Source organism: Enhydra lutris, unplaced genomic scaffold (assembly GCF_002288905.1).
Source record: "Enhydra lutris kenyoni isolate GAN:26980312 unplaced genomic scaffold, ASM228890v2 scaffoldscaffold1, whole genome shotgun sequence".
Classification (NCBI taxonomy): domain Eukaryota; kingdom Metazoa; phylum Chordata; class Mammalia; order Carnivora; family Mustelidae; genus Enhydra; species Enhydra lutris.
The window spans coordinates 39,236,876-39,256,926 of record NW_019154085.1 but is presented as its reverse complement, the minus strand read 5'-3'; the positions used below and the strand labels follow the sequence as shown (position 1 = coordinate 39,256,926).

The 20,051-nt window shown below is 51.6% G+C and overlaps 1 protein-coding gene across 1 annotated transcript; it reads right to left on the bottom strand.

The window, feature by feature from the left end:
* Nucleotides 1–2,885: 2,885 nt before the first annotated feature.
* Nucleotides 2,886–15,670, bottom strand: LOC111145041 (spermatogenesis associated 3). Its single transcript, XM_022499657.1, has 5 exons — nucleotides 15,504–15,670; nucleotides 15,241–15,365; nucleotides 11,814–11,988; nucleotides 9,550–9,693; nucleotides 2,886–2,942 (listed from the first exon to the last, which is right to left on the bottom strand). Exons 1-4 carry the CDS (start codon nucleotides 15,668–15,670, stop codon nucleotides 9,588–9,590), a joined length of 573 nt encoding a protein of 190 aa, XP_022355365.1. The 3' UTR covers nucleotides 2,886–2,942; nucleotides 9,550–9,587.
* Nucleotides 15,671–20,051: the final 4,381 nt, after the last annotated feature.

Genomic DNA, 20,051 nt, shown 5'->3' with positions numbered 1-20,051 from the left:
AGTTTCCTGGATCCTGGTTACTCATTCTACCTGTAACCCACCAGGCTTCATGGTCTTCCACTCTTAGAAGGACTGCTCCAGTGGGACAGATGACTTTCTCATTAACAGCCGGTCTATGGTCTAGAAACCTTCAGAGCCAAGGTCTGAGTCCAACCTGGGGAAGATGCTAGACCCACAGGCCTAGCCTTGACCAGGCTGACCCCAAACTCCCAGCCATACTAGCCTTAGTTAGTACACTGTGTTCAGAAATACTTGGTTGCGCTTCTTTCTAGCACAAAATTTCCTTCTCCAAAGCCCCTGTTGGGCTGTTGCTTGTTGGTGGTAATGAAAATATTTCAATCCAATGATCACATTTATAGACCACTCTGAATACAGTGGTCTAACCCAAATATCAGCTTATCAAAAAATGGCCTCAGTCAGGGCAGCCTTATTCATTCTACTCTGATGTGTCAGGTGGATTCAAGAGAGGAAAAACACCTGGGGGTCTGCCTCCAGGACCTAACCACAGAGGAAGGAGGTAGACATGCCAATAGAACGGCTGGATGAGGAGTAATGGGCAATGCTCAGCACGTGACCATTTATCACACATGGTTTCCACTCTTCAAGAGTGATGCCCACGGCCCATGACAAGTACTACGGGGCCGCGTGCAAGGGCAGGATAGGTTGAGCCCCAGTGGCACTGATGGCCAATGAAAATACTATTGGCATTTTGGGTGGGACAATGCTTTGTCGTGTGGGACTGTCCTGTGCTTTGCATTCTCAGCCTTCATCATTGACAGTTCATAGCAACCCCCAGTGACCGTGATAACCAGTCACGTTTCCCAGAGGTGGGAGGGTCGGACTGTCCAGGTCACCACTGCCCTGAGGAATCCGAACACCAGGGGCCTGTGGCTCAAGGCAATGATGAATTCTTGGCTCCTAGCTACTCAGGCATTCATTCTGGTCAATTGGGGAGAAGGGGGCAAAGGGAAAGGAGACAGGTGTGGATGGAGCACCAGGGCTCTGACTGTAGGCCCAAATCCAACTGGAATGTATATCTATGGTTTTTAGGTGTTTGGCGTCTGTTCCTACTTCTTTTGGTAACAGGTTACCAAAATTACTGTATGGCCTCTTCCCTGCTGTCCTCAGTTGCTCCATGGAGTTGGCCCTCAGTTCCAAAGGTGGTTCTAGCCTGGCCACTCAGAGCAGGGGTAGAACATGGGAAGAACGTGGGTTCCAGGAGGGACGCAGGGCCCAGTGAGAGGATGATCAGACTCTTTGCTGCTGGGAAGCAGACCACCTTCCTGCCAGACTTGACCTTCAGAGGTGGGCGGGGAGTGCCCCCCACCCCGCCGCAGTTGCTGCTGTGGCCATCTGGCCTCCCTTGTGGGAAGAGTCTGCCAGAAGATGGAAGCTACCGTGCAAAAGCAGGTAGAAACAGGATTGGGGGCATGGCCTGTGCCCCTTGGAAGAGACCACATCTGAGCTGGAATTCTCTCTTGATTTTTATAGGATTTAATACGTCCCCATTTGTTCAGGCCAGTTTGGGTGAGGTTGTCCAACATTTATGAAAAGGGACCAATGCCAAGGCCAGGAAAAGGAGTTACTATCTTCAGTTGGAGGACCCAGGGTGAGCAGAGGCAGCAACCGTGGGCCCCAGTCCTCACCACCCCATTTCTGGTACCTTTCATCCTGACCCGTGGGACAGATGGGTAATATGACCTTGCCCCACCCGGGACATCTGTATTCTTCCTGGGTAGGCTGCTTCCCAGGGGAGGTGCTTTTCAGTTCTTGTACTCTCTCCCCACCGGTATACTGGTACCTCCTTAGGAAAGGAAATCCTGGGATTGGGAGGTGGTAAGTGGGGTGCAGGCTTCCTGGGAACTGGCCTGGACCACCTTGCCCAATCCTACCTTCCCCATTTCCGGTAGACCAGATCCCTGCCTCCTCAGGGGCCGTCCTGCTGACTCCCAGCCTGACCAGCTCTTGGAGTGAGCTGCAGATCACTTGATCAGGGCTCTATGCACTCACTTGAGTTCAGAGCTGTCCTCCTCCCCATTAACCACCACCTGGTATCCCCTGGCCATGACTGAGGGCTTCAGTGCCTTCTGGACTTCCAGTGGTAGCCATCTACATTTCTTTGCCCAGGGCATCATTTCTGGAGTGAACAAAAGTCCCAGGGGAATTAACCACCTCCCTTCCAACACCCCTTAACTGAGGACCAATGGGTTGGGTGTATAAACATCCAGCTTTCTTGCCTCTGCCAGGATTACTCTAAGGTTTATGGTCTGTCTCCCCTCCTCAACCATGGCACCCCCATACCCAGGCTACCCCAGCAGATCTAAGCTTCAGTTGTTCCCAGTGGCCACTGCTCTGAATTGACTGTCATCTCACTCTGCCTCAGCCGCTCAAGGACCCCCAGACTCTGGAGGGGGGCAGCGAAGTTGCGGGACAGACCCCAAGGTTTCAAGTCGCTCTGTGCCCTGTCCCTGCGCCTCTCCCATCACAGGTGAAACCAAATGAAATCATTTCTTAGAGACAAAGTGTTCCCAGGCATGGAGCCTCTGTTCCCCAAGGTGCAGGCCTGGAAAGGGGCCAGGGCATCCCTCCTGTTCCCACTAACCGGGATTACCACTGGACAGAAGTGCAGTTGACTGGTTATGTTAGGTACTGAATCGAGTTGTATAATTCTTGCTTTTAGAGTGGGGAAAATCAGATGCAGTTTGTTCTGTGAGTATGGGCAGAGAAAGTTGCCCCCCTCAGGTCTGTGGTCCTCAACAGGAACAGGAGGACTCCACCCTCGTTTGCCTGTTGCTCTACAAAGTCATCCCACACTTATCTCCCAAACCCATTTGCCAAGTCCAACTCTGTGTCTCTGGGTAAAACACACTAATGAAACAGAATTCTTTTTTTTTTTTTTGTTCTATTTTGGTGACAAGAGAGATCCTTGATGGAAACTGGATCTGTAAGAAAAAAATAAGGATAGAGCTGTTAGCTTGGACAACATTCCATGACCTTGGAATTTTGGTGGCTTTCCAGTTTTACAACCCCATGGGTGAGGAGGGTTCAGCCGTTGAGGTCTTCTTGGAGAAAAATGAATTATATAGGATTCAAATTTCTTCCATTCTCTTGTCCAGTCTCCTTTTCAACCAAACAGCCACTTGGAGCCTGGTGTTCCCCTTCAGGCCGTAATGTGCTTATGCAAAAGGCCTGGCTCACACTTGGCTCAGTCAACATTAGCGTCTTCTATTCTCTCCCCACCCCCAGGGCCCCTAGCAGCTGCGGTGGAGCCTCCCTCCCGCAAAACTGGGCCATGGCAGTGAATTTTACTGTGCTCGGTGCCCGAAAGGAGAGGGGAAACAGCCCCTTCCTTTCGGTGCCTCCTCATTTCCAGTGGGATGCTAAGAGAGAGGCTTACCAAGCTTTAAGAAAGAAGGTTCTAGAAACACCTTTTACCAAAGAGGGGGTTTTGCCACTGCCATTAGATGGTTCTTTAGGCTCTGGACTGAGGAGGACACTAAACTATTTCCTTTCTACCAGGTCTAATTGCTGAGCCTTTGGAACTCAGGATGTCCCAGTGCACCTCCCCAGGCACACGCTGACTTTCACAAACCCTCATGATGCTTTCTGGGGTTCAAGCACTTGTCCAAGCCAAAAGGTCTGGACATTGGAGTTCATCTGTCACCTTCTAAAAGCACTCCTGCCTCTTGTCAGTGCTGCTGGCAGGGTTCCCACCTAGTTTGCTCTACTACTTTGTGCAGTAAAGGGAAGCAACCTCAGCCCCAGAGTTGGGGTAGAATATAGGGGGAGCTCTGGATTGGTCTAATGCATTCAGGGTAATTTAACTCCCCTCTGCCATTAATTTGTTGAAGAAGACATGAGACCCAATTCAGGGGTATGTCACCCCAATTAGGGGGAAGGTATACCAGGGTCAGGGGCTTCTGGGAAAAACTTAACTCAAGAAGAGACATAAGGAGGAGGTGGCCTTTTCCCTGACTTCTGAGGGTCAGGTATGAGGATGGAATTCTGGGAGCTCTTCCAGATATCTGCCCGTGAAGGGGAACGAGCCCCTCCTTTGCTGAGGGGTGTCAGAGCTGAAAGCCAGATTAGTCCCCAGGTCCCTGCTGACCCTGTTGAGTTAACCATCCATGTGCTGCTTCCCAAGTGTTCCCTGAGATAATCTCCCTGTTGCCATTTTGAATTAGGTTTTCTTGAAATTTGTAGCACCAAAAAATCTAAGCCACATTCCACTTATCAAATCAAGTCTTAAAATGCCTCGTGGCATTTGGAAACCGACCAATTTGCACTTTCAGTTTTATAGCTGAATTAAGGGGAGAGAAGTCCGAGGGCAGCACTTTCCTGTTTACCAAGCACCTTACTCATTAGAGGTAGGTATTTTTCATTCTGCCCACAAGTGAAGGCATTCTTCTCACGGGGCAGTGAAAACTTTTTGATCAGGAAGATCAGCATTGAGGGCAATGGTCGAAAATGCAGGATGTGTAGGAAGTAGGAAGGGCGAGTCCAGGAAGCACCTGGGTCAGCCCATCTATCCCAGGAGGGGAAGAGGCTGTGAACCTGGGTGTGGGTGCAGGGCCCCCCCCTCTGTTCACTTTACAGATGAGGGTGGGTCCCGGCCACAGGATAGGGAAGCACATGTCTGTCTGTCCGCACTCTGTGAGGCACAGAAGAACAAACAGAAATGTAGTAGCAGGGTTCTCACAATCAGGTCTCAGCCCTGCTCACCAGCGCCTTCTGCTGAGATTGTCTCTTTGCTGCCTTTTCCTACCTGTGGATACCACTTGTTGACCTGAAACCTACCTGCTCTTCCCTATCTCTGAGAACTTACTGAGACCCTGCATGCTTGCCTAGACCCAGAGCAAGCCCACGGCAGGTGTCTTCTCCATTGACACCTTCCTTCACTACCAGACTTTTAAATGGCATCTTCCTGGCCTCAGTTCCTGGCTTTCGGCTCTATTTAGGTCTTCTCCCTGAGTCATCTTAGCCACTGCCTGTGGCTGTAAATCTCAACTCTTATGAATCACTCCCACGCTTGGAGCTAAGACCTGGCTTTTCCAGTGACTTCCATATGTCCACCTGCTTCCGTGACATGTCTCTTTGGTAGTCCAACGCCTCAATAGTAACAACAGAATAGAACAGATCTCTCGATTTCCATCCTCTTCTGCGCCTTTTGCCTCTGGCAGTGGCACCCCAAGGAGTCATCCTTGAGGCTTCCCTTTCACTCATCGCTTCATCCAACCTATCAGCAAGACTTACTGGTTCTGGCTCCATAATGTCCCTGGTCACTTCCCCTCTGCAGCCATCCCCTTGATCCAAGCTCCATCTTTGCTTGTCCAGCCCAGTGCAGATGATTCCCACCTGGTCCTCCTCCCCCTTCCCCATCCTCTATCCAACAGGCACTGCGATTGTTTTGAAATCTTTGAAATGAAAAACCAACAGCTTGAGAGACATCTAGAACATGAAATCTTCAAGGCTGTACATGACCTTGGTCTCCCCTGTGATAGCATCCTGACCACCAGAGCTCTAGCCATATTGGTCTCTTCTCTGTCCTGAAACATGTTAAGTTCCTTCCTGCCTAATTGTTGGATCTGCTCTTCTGTCTGTAAGCACCCTCTTCCCCCAGATTTGCACTGTCTGTCTCATTCTGCCCTATACGTCTCAGCTCAGAGAGGCCTTCACAGACCAGCCTATTGCAAGCAACATACCCGCCTGCTCACCCGCCCTTCTCTGCTCTTTATCAGATCTACTTTATATCTTTATTTCCTTGATAACACTTGCCACCAAATCAAGTGATCTTGTTTATTCATTAAACGGGTCAATTGTCTGTCTGTGGCCACTGGAATGCGGGCTCCCTGGCCGGGGGGATGGATCTTTTGTCTGTCTTGGTTTACTCCTATAGCACAGTGGGAGGGACCCAAGAAATATTAATGAATGAATGCATTATTTAACCAATGAACATGCTCTCTTGTCATTTGGACTCTGCCGTCTAGCTTGGGTGTCAGATAAGCATTTGTCTCCATGGGAATTACTATCCCCTACCCTCTTTGCCTGGGAGCCTTGGCCAGTCTAGATCCACAGACTTTACTGGACTTCCAAGCCCGAAGCCCTTGCCTTGGCCTGTGGGTGGGTGTGGCCAACCATTTCCCTCTGTGGTCATCGTGTCTCACAGTCCCCAGTGTGGTGCCGGGCACATGGTCAGTACTGACACGCGACAGCTGTGCTGACCCACTTGCCTATTTACAGGGGCTCCTGCGGGGAACCCCAGGGTGTTGGCGTGGGAGACACTATGTTTGACTAGTGTCCAGGAATTGTCACTGCAACTTCTAGGCTTTTAGAAAGTCCTCTCCTGACCCCTGCTGGTGGCACCATAATTAGACCTCTTACTCCTAGTGTCCACTGAATGATGGGATAGGACACTGGAGTGCGGGCTCTGGCAGAAGCAAGTCTGGAAGAAGCCAGGTCTTGCTGATGAGGTCAGTTAAAGCACATTTCAAGGGTCCCAAAGCCAATGAGCACACCATCCCAGTGCTGGAACCAAAGTTTGACCAAAGCAGTGGGTCACGTGGGGGAAAGGCCACCTCATCAGAATTGCGAGGCATGGGCTACAGGGCCTGGGAAGGAGCCTGTCTCAGGCGGCAGGAGCCTGTCTCTCCCTCAAGGGACACTGGAGTGGTCAGGGGACAGCTATGGCTGGAGAAAAGAAGTCTATCCCTGGGAGGACCAGCCTGTCAGGTATGAGTTCTGTTGTTGGACTAGTTTTATCTGGCCTGGAGAAGGCGGGTCCCCAGGCCTGCCTCCAGGCAAGGGGCCCACCCTAAGAAGACATAAGGAGTCACCCTTCAGAGCAGAAGAAAGAGGTGAGCGGTGCCAAGTTCAGGCACAGCATGCATTGGTCAGTTTGTTAAATGAGGTCAGCAATATAGAACCCCACAGGCCACTTGAACCCTCACCTCCAACACACTCACAGCCTCAGTCTCTGGGGAATCTTGTTGGCTTTGCCACAGATTCACTCTCAGTGGCAGGTACGTGACCTACTCCAGGCCCTGGACGGGGTTCCACTCTACTCCCCTCCTCCCGTTTTTCCCCTTCCCCATCCCCTTTACTCATCCTCCTTGCTGTCTATAAACATCTCCCTCCTCCCCTCCCTGAGCCCCTCCATGCAGGGCCCCCAACACCACATTAAGTCACCAGGCTCTCTGCCACTCATCTTTCAACCCTGGTTAAAGCAAAGACAGCGTCCTGGCGTGCAGCTGCCGATCTTAGGGTCCAGCGCGTGTCCTTGGAACACACAGGACAATGCCTTGAAAGCTGAGCTTTTCTTGGGCACCCTCCTCTGCTAGAAGTCCATGACATTTGGGATCCATATCTCCTGTGAGTCTTTTTATGGCAAGCAATAGGGTTTTCCATTTATGGCCACACTTAAATTTGCCTTGAAAATAAATGCATGTAAGTTCAAAAGAAAGCTAATTTTAAAAAGAGTAAGGCTATTGCAGGTGTCAAAGTTGGCCGAGTTTGGGGAACACTGAGTTAGGAGGCGGTGTTGATGACGCAGATGGAGCAGCGGCTGTGTGGAGGGCCTCAGCTGGGCGAGGCCCTCTGCTGAGTGTTTGACATGCGTGTTTTTCACCTACTCCCTCAACAACCCAATGAGAGGGGTACAGTTATTACCCCCATTTAACAAGATGATGATGGCAGGAGTTAAGGAAAACTTGCTCCAGGCCCCAGAGATCCTGGATGTGGGAGGGGAATCCAATCTCAGGCTTGCCTGACACCAGTGGCAGAACCCAAGGGGACACCGTGGCCCCGGTTGTAAGGAGCCTTTAGAACACAACGCTTTCGCTCAGGGCCATTCTTCAAACTGCTCATCACCACCTGTGACCCGGCCTGGTGAGTCTGAACATCCCCTCATTAAATCCTCAAAACCGCTGCCCCTGGAGGTAGTTATTATTCCTCCTTCTTTAGCAAGGACATGCCTCTTACAGAAGTTAAGCGAGGCATCTCCGAAGACCCAGTTACCGGGCCCCGTCTCCGAAGCCTGCACCTTTCTGACCACTCCCACGATGGTCATAGTCACGAGACCGGCCAGCTGGCCAGCCCTGTCCTCTGAGCACCCTATGTCTGACTCCAACAATCTCAGGACAGAGGTCCCATGACCTTCCTGGTTTATAGACCGGGAAACTGAAGCCCTCAGCTACTCTGCTATTTCATGAAGCTTAAGGTGCTTTTATTCTTCCATGAAAGTCCCTTGATCAGGCAGCAGAGCCCCTGAGTGGATGGTGAGCTTCCTTTTTGGGTTGGGCTTCTGAGATGCTTTGAGCATCTGTTCCCACCACATGCCCTATTGTGGCCATTCCTCGTCCATTCCTATGGCTGGTGGAGTCTGGGGATGGGTTGAACAGCTGCCATTACCATTACCCCCCAATATTAGGCATTCACTGCCAGTGGATTTGACAATGGCAACAACCATGGGTGCTCTTGGTGCCCACCTAGATCCTCTTCCTGGGCAGGTGCATCCATTCCCCAGCTCCTGCTAACTGTGAATGTTGGCTGCTAATTACTCAGAGCTGCCTCCTTCCCCAGGAACTTTCTCTCAAGAGGGCAAATGAGATCTGCTTTTCCCCAAAGACATACACTCCCCATCCTCACTCCTACTGCCAATTACTCAATGATGGAGGAGCACAGAAGGCCAAGCTTCTTGCTCCAAGGTGAGACCAGCTCTGTGGTTAATTCACATGCCAGAGCTCCCCTGGGATCAGGCTGAGGCTGGACTCCAGCCGAGACCTCCTCCTTGTCCTACTACTTCCTCTGTCCTCTCTCATCTCCTTCACTCCTATTTTCCCTCATAAATCCTATGCACCAAATCCCTGTCTCAGGCTCTGCCCCTGGGAGCCTGGCCCAAGACAGGGGAGGCCCGGAGATACCATGTAAGGCATGCTCTCTGCCCTCAAGGACTGTGCAATGTAGTTGGAGAAACAGGACACATAGGTACCAAGAAATCACCCACAGTACAGGGTAGAAAAGGCTGGAGAAAACAGTGTTAAAAAGATGGGGAGATCACTGGAACTGTGTGGGGGAAGAGCTTATGGAAGAAATGGGGCCAGGTCATGAAAGATAAGTAGCACTTCAGAAGGGAAAGTTCTCTCCGCAGAGAGAAAGTTCCAAGGGAAGTCCCAAAGAGAGATGGGAACCTCTGTCCAACCTCTGTCCAACTTCTCCGGCTTCTTCCTGCCTGGGATCTGTGACTAGGGAACCCCCACCCCCCAGTGAATGTTGTGGGAACTCTGATTTGACAATCCCAATAATGGGTCTAGCATTTTCCAAGAGTATCAGGGCTGCTTGAGAGAGCCATGTCAGATGACCCTGAGGCCAGGAAGTCACTCAGTTCTTAAGCTTTCCCTGAGAGGCTGGAGGCTTGGTCCACCCATAAATTATTCCTCATTTATTCCCAGAAGGGACAGACACTCCCTCAGCCCTGCACTGCAGGCACGGTGACCCAGTGGGCTTGAGCGTTACCTGTGCAAGAGGACGGAGGCACAAAGGGGGTACACATACCTGCCGGACCGTGGGCCTGGGGGGTTGCTCACAAGGATTCAGTGGTGTAATAGGCAGCTCCTAGGGCCCCCAGAACCACAGCAGCAGTCCCGAGAGCTTGGAGCACGCGAATTACGATGAGTGGAGTGTTTCCTTGTAGGTTTTCTGTAGAGCAAAGTAGAAAGCCCACAGGTTGGGAGAATCTGGACTCTAGTGCCTGTCCAGAGACAGGGGAGGCAGAAACTGTAGGATCCCCTCAGCAGTTCAGAAATGCCCATCTCCCCACTACTGATGCTCCTCCCAAAGGAAAACAGCTCTGTCCACCTCTGTCCGGTGACTCCCTGCCACAGGACCCCCACCTCCAAGGATGGGCAAGCCTGGGATGCCAGCTCCTGGGGACACTCAGGAAGCAGGACATGAAGGCAGGGAAGGCTGTGGTGTGCAGGCCCGAGCTAAACATCTCACACCCAGTGTCTTCCTCCAGCCTCACAACAACCCCGTGAAGTAGGTTCTATCATGGGGCTCCATTTTGGAGAAGAATCATCTCAGGAAGCCCCATGGGGTGCCCACCACAGAGGCAAGGAAGATGGACCATCGTGCCAGTGACTGTGAGGAAGGCTTTCCCAAAAGGCGATATCCATTTGGACAACAATCCTGCTGAAGTAGGGAATCTTATTTGATGTGAATGTGTATTTAAAACCAAGATCCAACATTCGGCTCCACTGAGAAATGTAAAGAATATGGAAGCTGATGGTGTGATTTGGGTGGAATTGAGACTAGAGGTCTCACCCGGGCCAGGCAGCGTCTCTGCCCCTCCCTCTCCTTCCCCTAATGGGGAACCACCTTGCTTTCACCTTTCCCTCCACCTTTTCACAGTAAGCCAGGGGAAGATCCCAAGACCCTTCTAGACTCAGCGCAGATAGATACCATTGACACTATAAAGTCTCTGTGGACCCCAACTTTGGAGGGAGCTCCCCTTTTTTCTGAAGCTCTCTGAACTTCTAAGAAGCAAGGCTCACTTCTGGGCTCCCATCTTAGTTTTCTGAATGTACACGTCTCACCTTGCCACATAGACTGCACGATTTTTAAAGGGTCAAGTTCCCTGTTCTGGTTTTCCTCACAGTATCTAGTCTTCTATGCCCAGGAGGGGTTCCCACTTGTTGGTTTTAAAGCGACATGAAATCCATGGCATGGCTCGACAGATGGACAGATGGACAGAAATACTAGGTGTGTGAGAGAAAAATCAGTAGAGGTGAGCGGCGGGCAGGTCGTTCCTTGATGGGACTTACCGGACTGTAGAGTATTTTTAGCTCTACACATGTTCTCTCAACACACTGGGCTACCTGTTTGCCTCTCTCATGTCCGAGAGGTGATGATTTTCAGGGATGGACAGGAGAGTGGATTTGGTGGGGGAGGGAGCAGGAAGAGAGTGAGGCATCGGTTCTGCTCCTGGAGTAGGGGTCTGAGATCCCCAAGCAGGAAGTCTATTCATGGACATTGGTGAGACCTTTGAGTATAGGTATAGCTACTCTGGGGCCCAGTGCTGGGGACAGAGGGAGGCACATAGCCTTGCGCTACTGGGAAAGTGGACTGACATTTTTAGTTCCGTTTTCTGTACAGGGGTCTTCCCAAGAGTGGAAGCAGCAGCCACCAGGTGGCTTTCTCCTGATGGCTTCGTGGGAGAGGAAAGGAAGGGCAGGTACCTCAGAAGATGCTGTGGGAGCCTGGGGGCATGTCCCCTGTGGAGACTGTCAGAAATAGTGTGAAACATGAAACCCTCTGAATGGGGTGGAGGTCTTGCTCTTACCAACCGGCCATGTGAGTTCCAATCAGTATTTATCACTGAATTCTGGGGGAAATTCATAAGCAGGTCAAAAACCTGAAGCTCTCTGATATGGTGTGGGCCACAGAAGGAGGCCGGTGGCCCAACAGAGCACTGAATCACAGTGCTCTGAGTGAGAGAGACTTTTCTAAGGGCTGCGAGGGAGTGTGCTCTGAGGAAGAAGGGGGACTATGGAGAAAAGAACCACGAGCCTCCTAAAGAAGTCATTTCCGGTAAGGAAGAAAACTGGCCCCTCTTTGTGCAGGTGGGGGACCCCTGGGCGTGGGTCTGGTCAGAAAGGACAGGGTGCCAAACCCCAGGAAGTGGCCACCCTGGAGAGGCTTCCCTTCCGTCTGGGATTCTCAAGAAGGAGTTACAACATGGCAGCTAATAGGGTCCAGGACAGAGCCAGGCCCTGGGACCCGAGTGCCCTGAGGGTCCAGCCCCCCACACGCTCCAGAACCTGTAGAAAGTGAGGAGGCTTGGGGATCCTCTCCCTGGCATGGTGGGCCAGACCCGAGGAAGGAGGACATCAAAGATGCGGCTGTGACACAGGCCCAGACGACGCCAGCAAGCGGAGCTGCCGGGGCAAGTGGAACAGGAACAGAAGGCCCGCGGGCCCGCACGAGTCACAGCCCCTGGATGGACAGAGAAGGAGAGAGATGAGGGACCCCTGCCTCTAGGAGGCGTGGGAGAGCTAGGGAGACAAGGGAGGGAAGACTAGCAGGGGAACCTGGTTGTTTTAGAACCTGGAGCTCCCCAGGCCATTTTGAAATAATGGCGCTATTATTTTTTTATTCTCAGTTTATAAACAGGGAAACTGAGGCTCAAAGAATAGATGGGATGTGGCCTTGTAACACAGAGATTGGAAGAAGTGGGTTTCAGCTCAGGGCTTCTAACTCGTCTGGTGCTCCATCCATGGAATTCAGAGAAAATGACAGCGGTAGGAGAGTGACTCCGAGATTCCACTGGAACATGGTCCATTCTTCTGCAGTTTATTGACTGATCCAGAAGATAGTGGCTGCTCCAATTTACAGTCCTTGAAACACTTTCCCAAACTTCTCTCCCATTTGTCCTCTGCTGAGGATGCCAGGAGTCCTCAGATATGGCGCCGTCTGCTGACAGTTTGAGGACATTTTCCTCCTCTTCCTGGCTTGGGTCTTGGCTTCTTGACACAGCTACACGTTCTTCCAACGTAAGCTCCCCAAAGCCAGTGATCAATGGGGCAGACAACACACACTTCCTCCTTAGACCTGCCTACCACAGTTATTTTCCTGGAATGGAGAAGGAAGGGATTCTAAAAGGCAAGACTTATCTTTTTTCTTTGTTAATTTTTTTTAACAGACATTTAATTTCTGTGTTGTAATATTTATTCTTTAAAGTGTTCAGTGGTTTTTGGTATATTAACAAAGGTGTAAATCCATCATTACTGCCTAATTCCAGAACATTTTCATCTTGCGCTCCAAGGAAACCCCATGGCCATTTGCGGTCACTGCCTTTTCCCACCTCCCCCCAGTTCCGATCAATGGATTTACCTATTCTGCACATTTCAAAAATGGAATCGTGTACAATATGTGGGTTTTGGAGGGCTAGCTTCTTTCACTTAGCCCAATGTGTCTCAGGCTCATCCATGTTGTAGCACGTGTCAGTGGTGCCAAATAGGATTTCATTGTATGGACGCACCACATGCTGTTTATCCATTCATCAGATTGTTGATATTGAATTTGTCCCACTTCTTGGCTACCATTAATTAATGTCGCTGTGAACATTCATGTGCACGTTTTTGTATGGATGTTCTATTTTTAATTCTCTGGGGTGTGTCTCCAGGAGTGGAATTGCTTGGTCATACAGTAACTTCACATTTGACCGTTTGAGGAACTGCCAGATTGTTTTCAACAGCAGCTGCACCATTCTGTGTTCCCTCCAGCCATGGATGTGGGTTCCATTTAGATTTTAGGGGCACCTGGGTGGCTCAGTTGGTTGAACGTCTGACTTGATTTCGGCTCAAGTCATGATCTCAGGGTTGTGGAATCGGGCCCCATGTTGGGCTCTGTGCTTGACTCGGAATCTGCTTGAGATTCTCCCTCTTCCTCTCCCTCTGGCCTCCCCACCTCAAATAAATGAATAAATAAATAAATAACATCCTTAAAAAAAAAAAAAAAGATTTGGATTTCAGAAAATGGCGCCCTTATGTACAGGCCCTCATCCCTTATCATCCACCCTTTTTTGCACTCTGGCTTGAATAAAATTCCCCTGGCAGAAAAGTGCAGGGTGTCCACTGTAACCATGGGCAGGCCATCCCTGTCACCTGCGTGGCCTTCTCAATAAGCAGAATTCCTCCCCAGGGGTGAGCCACACGCATTCCTCAAAAGATGTGGGGATGGAACATTTTGCTTTCTACAGATATCAGTTCTGAAGGCCATAATCCAGAAATGTTTCCACCAGTGGTTGATGATCACAATATATGCAATATGTAACACTCAAAACCATTTCTACATGTTAAGAATGGGTTGGTTCTTAGCCACCGAAATACCATTGTCCACGCAATCGCTTGGGGCTAGCTCTCTCACTCACACCTCACTTGCAATTTATATCCACACCATCCCTGAGGAATAAGCTGTGACCCAGAGAGTGTGTGTGGCCTATTTGGGACCATAAAGTCCCTGGCACTGGCTGATGGTGAGGCCAAAAAAAGCTCAGAGAAGGGTGTTCCTCCTCCTGGGGAAACTTGGGACTCTTGGGATCAGAAGGTCAATGCTGCAGTTAAGAGTGAAGATTATAGAGTCAGAATCGACGGAGGTCCCCCTCTTGGTGTTACCAGTGCCTGCTTGAGAATGTGTTGTTTGATTTCTTTGAGCCTCAGTTTCCCCATCTATGAAAGGGAGAATGTGATGATAATACCTCCTTTATAGGACTGTTAAATGGGAAGATTCACACTGACAGCTGAGCTGAATGCTAGGTACATGGTAAATGCTTGCGGGTAATTGTTAGTTCGTTACTACCATTATTATTATTATTAGAAGTAGTAATATTAACCAGCCTGTCTCCCCAACTCCACTTAATTCCCCCTACGCAATCCAATGCTCAGTCAGATTCTAGCTACCCAAGAAGACAGAGGGCCACTTTTCCTAGACAGCCATTCCATTTTCAGACAGAACTAATTGTTGTAAATGTCTTCGTGTTGAGCAGAAATCTGCCTGTCTCTAGTATCTTCCATGGGTAAGGCTGCCAGATTTAGCAGATAAAAATACAGAATGCCCATGCAATATCTGGGACTAGAAAATTACTTGTTTATCTGAAATTCAAATTTAACTGGGCATCCTGTATTTTATCTGGCAACCCTGAGTCAGACCTCTGAGGCCAACAAAGAACAAGTCTACTCACATCTTTTACTTGACAGACAGATTTCCTCCAATTCCTTCAACCAAATCTCATACATCACATGGTTCTTGCTTTCCCAACCCCTCAAACCCCATTATCTTCTTTGGACTAGATTGCTAGGCATCTTTCACAGCACACAAGAGTATGAATGACCACCTCCCTTGTCCTAAACCATATACTTCTATTAACACATCCTTGGTTTTTATTTTTGAGCAGCCGCACGGCACTTCTGACTCCTAATAAGATAGTATCACCACCGAGCCAAGCACAATGTTGATCGATGTGTATGTGTGGCTGCCTTCACTGAGACCCAGGGTGGTGAGGACTGGCAAAATCCAGGAATCCTGAAATCCTAGGTAACAATAAAACCCCAAACCCTCACATTTCACCAGCACTTTCCAGAATACAGGTCAACCATGCACCATTACCCGAAATGAACCCGCCTCCCGGGGACCCTAGGACTCCACCAGCAGGAAAGCTAGATGTTCTTGAGTTAGAAGCCTGCCCACCTGTTTTCCTGGATCGAGAGGATGCTTTCGTGTTAGTGTCCTGAGGTAACAGGCCCCGGGTGGAGGAGTTGGTTTCAGGAGCTGGGAGAGCCTGGGGCGCAGACTGTCGGGGGGTGCTTACGGAGCTGGCTTGGGGGGTAGATCTGGGGCTGGCCTGCTGCGGGGTGGAGGCGGGGCTGGGCTGCTGTGGGGTGGAGGCGGGACTGGGCTGCTGAGGGGTGGAGGCGGGGCTGGGCGGCTGGGGGGTCAAGGCGGGGCTGGGCTGCTGAGGGGTGGAGGCCGGGCTGGGCTCCTGCGGGCTGGATCTGGGGCTGGGCTGTTGCGGAGTAGATGCGGGGCTGGGCTGCTGCGGGGTGGACTCGGAGCTGGTGCGCTGGGAGGTGGAACCATGGCGTCTGGATTCCTGCTTCTTCCTTTTGCCCTTCCTCATGGTGGGTTCTCTTCACCTAAACGTGGACCTACATGGAGCTGCCTAATCTTCCGGCTCCCTCCTGGAGGGGCCGTTTGCCCCTGCCCTGGGGGAAGGCTCTGGCCTCGGGAGGGACCTAAGCCCCGCAGAGAACAGTCACCTCCACCCCTCCTGTGAGGTCACAAACCCAGGGTGGTTCCTATGGCAGGGCTCTGGGGACAGTCTTCTCTGCCTACGCCAGCCTGCTGTCTTCCCTCCTCCCCAGCAACCGGGATAGGCAGAAGGCCCTCAGGGACCTGGGTGAGCCTGGCTACGGGAACGGGGACATCCTGGACTCCCCAAGATGTTGCGACCAGAGCGCCTCCTTCAGGCACCTCTCCGCTGGTGCTCTCCTGGGTCCCTAAGCACTCTCTGTTTGCTTTTAGACCCCCCTGACTCTGAAGCTCAGCTCTGCCATTGGTTTCCACAACCCAAAACAAACTACTTCACCATGCATCCTGTGAGTTTTAGGTAATTCTACTGAAGATTTGGGGGTACACGGGAGGTCCGCAAGCTTCTCCCATCTCAGCTGTTTCCTCCCCATTCAGAAGATCTTAAAGTAGCTTCACCCTTCTTCCAAAACCTGCCCTCCCCACTGTAGGAAGGGGCTGGGGATCCGCAACTTGGATAGGAACCTCGCTTTTGCAAAAGAATTTCCCCTATAAGACATCACAGTTTGGAAAACTACACTTTCTTTGAACTCAGTCGCGGCAATGATGGACTACCTCTCAAACCCCAAACTCGTCGGGTCAATTAGGAGACTATGAATATTACTTCAAGGTAAAAATATGATTTTCCTTTCAGGATGGAAGTGGAGAAGGCATTTTTAAGACAAGCCTAAGCTTCACGCTGTGACCGCAACACAATGTGCTCACCTTAGAATACTCTACCTTTGCCATAAATGCATCAAAAGGTGGGTGAGTATTCAGCAGCGAACCTCATGCTCTTGGGGGTGGGGGTGTGTGATGCCCTTGGCCAAGGGTAGGATTTAGGGCAGACATTGCTAGAAGGCACCTCCATGCAAGGCCAGACCCGATGTGAAATGTGAAATGACAGAAAGTATTTTGGGATCCTAGATCCTGAAAAGACCGTAATGATTCTCTTTTTCGCAGAAGAGAAACTGAGGGAAACTTGGGGAAATTAAATCACCTTCCAAGATCACACAGCTAGTTGGAAGCATTGACAGGGCGAAGTTCCTATTTCATTTCATGATTCCAGAAGGCAATAGGGAATCAGATCATTATACAGACCTTAAAAGTCAATGGGCTAGAAAGATCCCTTGAGTGAGAAGACTGAATTCTTTTAAAAAGAGGCACCAAGGATTAGAAGTGGAAGATCCCTCAGATCAATAAAGTCAGATTGGATTTGGTTGACCATCAGCACAAAGAAGTTTAAGGAGCAGCTGAGTCTACAAGAAGGTGGTAATTAAAGTCAAGAGCAATGGATCCCTCTGCGGAAGTCAATTTAGAATCAGAGAGACTGGAAAACCGGGGTCAGGGACCCTGTCCAGATTTAGCAAACAGGTCGGGAACTCCAAAGGCATTTATCTCTGCAAAATTAGATTTCCAGACAACAGTGGGCTTTTGCCTGGGGCTTCAACCTGATTTAAATCAGGGGTTCTCAACCTCAGCTCTATTGACATTTGAGGCCAGATAAATCTTTGCTGTTTGAGCTGGATGATTCTCCTGTGAATTGTAGGAAGTTTACCAGCAGCCCTGGCGTCTGCCACGATATGCCGGTTGCAACTGCTTCCCCCAACCAAAGATGTCTACAGACAATGCTAAATGCCTCCGTGTGTGTGTGTGTGTGTGTGTATGAGAGAGAGAGAGAGAGAGAGAGAGAGAGAGAGAATTGCTCCTGGTTGAGAACCCCTGTTTTAAATGTATTAGATAAGGGGCGAACACGCATGGGTAGTCTTTCCTGGTAGAGATGAAAGAAGTGTGTCATTTCACACCAAGGAGCCAAATGGCACAGAAAACAAGTCTCTCTTCCTGAGGAGAGCGATGGAGAAAACACAGAGGCTCAGGCTTTGGGAGGAGTGGAGAGTTTTTCTACGGCAATGGAAAAAAATATGGGTGGGTTCTTTCATAAGGGTGGTCCCAAGAAGCAGGGAGACGGCACTCATGGAGTGAAAGGTTGGCCCAGAGGGATGAGGAAGAATGGCACTGTGATACTTTGCTAAAAGGTCTTCCTTGGCCCCCACTGCCTTCCCGCTGGAGCACAAGTTCCCGGCTGGAAGTCTGACTTCTCTATAATACGGTCACAGACCAGCATCCCAGGTATACTGACCAACTCTCTGCTACCTTTTCTAGCTCTTGCCAGCTGTGAGAGTGGAGGCTTGCTTTCCTCCATCTGTGAAAGCCCTTCCCCTCTCTCAGGCCCCTCCCTCCCTATCATTACACTTCCCATCATCAGGTTCCATCCCAAGTGGACCGGTCTCCTCGAGGTCCCCAACTGGAAGAGACCCTTCCCTCCCCGAGTCCCAGATCACATACCGCATGGTGTTAGAGTGATGGGTCTAGTGTTTTCCCTCGAGTTCCCTACTCCCAGGCTGTGAGTATCCTGGAGGGCCCGAGTCCAGAGAAGAAGCTCAACACAAGCTTCTCGAAGGCGAGGGTAGGAGGACAAAGAAAGCAGGAAACCGCCGAAGGCAGGGTGAGCATGGAATGTGGGGGCCAACAGACTGTATCACGAAGGGGTTACTTTCCTAAGACGGGCTGGGGTTTTCTGGCCTTGCCTGAGGATCTTGGAACAGTCCACAGGCAAGGGGCTCTCCTACTTGACCTGGCAGCCACGGGACAATCTCGTGCACTATTTGGCAAAGTGAGAAGATGGAGTCTAGGGGGAGGTGAAGTGAGGATGAGGTTCTGAAGGTGTGAACGTCCACACCCGGTGGTTCTGGACCTCTGGCTGCTTCCAGGGCGCTAAGAGCAAGCGTGTCAGCATTTGCCCCGAAACTCGCATCTTATGGTTGGGTGACACCTCAGACACCAGCTGGCCCTTGGCTCCCACCTGTGAGGAACGGGAGCTAGTCCTCCAAGGGGACAACCTGCTCTCGTCACCAGTAGGAGGGTGGCTGAGCTTTGAGTGACTGGGTATTGGAACTCCCCGTCCCAGGCGCTTCCTTCCCTGCTGCCACCCGCCTCTGGAGAGGACTTCCCAGAGACAGAGGGCACCTGGTGCTCATTCCAGAGCTCAGTGTCCAAGGCTCTGGACCCTCTGGGGCCATAGGCCTGGATTACTTGATAGGCATGCACTCAAGAGTGGAGCAGGAATCCCGACCCATCACCTCCTCCCAAGCTTAGCTGTGAGGAGGAGACGTGAAAAGCCCTTAGGACAGTGCCTTCTGCACACCAGGCGGGGTTTTCTTGTCAATTATGCTTCCCTTGGAGGAGAAGCCTCCAGAACCAATCAAGGAGTAACTGGATGTGGAGAGGCCGGGGTGGGCCTGGGTCCTAGAAACTCCCAAATCTGTACCTTGCAGAAGTGTGATTCAGGGTGCAGGGGGAGAAAGGGGCTGGGTGGATGGGTGGGAAGAGTTTAATTCTACAAATTCAGTAAATGTGAATACTTTTGACCAGAGATTGCCCCAGCGAGCACACCTGGGCTGAGAAATCTAATGAATCTTCATCCACATGGGGGATGTGTCCACTCCCCTGGACCAGGACCGCACTCCCTCCATCCTTGCAGTTTCCATGCACCCCTTCCCCCGACCCCCGCCCGCTGTCGGGACCCTCACCATCCGTCTGGGTCTCCTGATCCACGAGGAGGACGCTGCCCCGCGCCCTGGCATTGTGCCCTGTGCTGGCGGCGGGCTGGACGTCCAGGGCGCAGTCCGAGCGGCTGGGGCGGAACACCGCCGTGTGCACCTCCACCGAGGGGCTGTGCGGTGCGAAGGCGCTGCAGAGCAGGGTCTCCATGCGGCGGCGCGCCTCGGCCTCTTCTTCCGGCTGCGGCTGCACCACTATCCCGACGAGCGCAGCAGGCGGCTGGCGGTGCCGCGCGTGTACCTGCTGCAGGAGCAGCTGCAGCCGCGGCAGGTTGGAGCGCAGCGCCGACGCGCGGCACAGCACCAGGAGCAGCCGGGGGCTGCGCTGGGGCGCCGGGCAGGGCACCCAGCCTCCCGACGGCGGCTCCTCCGCCGCCTCGCAGCAGGAGGTCTCAGACCCAGCCCGAGCCGCCCGGCACTCGCACGGGTCCGTGGCCTTGCACCTGTCGCACCGCCTCTCGTTGGCGCAGCGCCTGCACTTGGCGGCGGGGCAGTCGGCGCCGTCCCACCCGCTGTTACCCGGACGCTTGCGCTGTCGCGTGGCGCAGCTGCTGTGGTAGCTCGCGGCTCGAGTGGACGAGGGCCCGGCGCAGT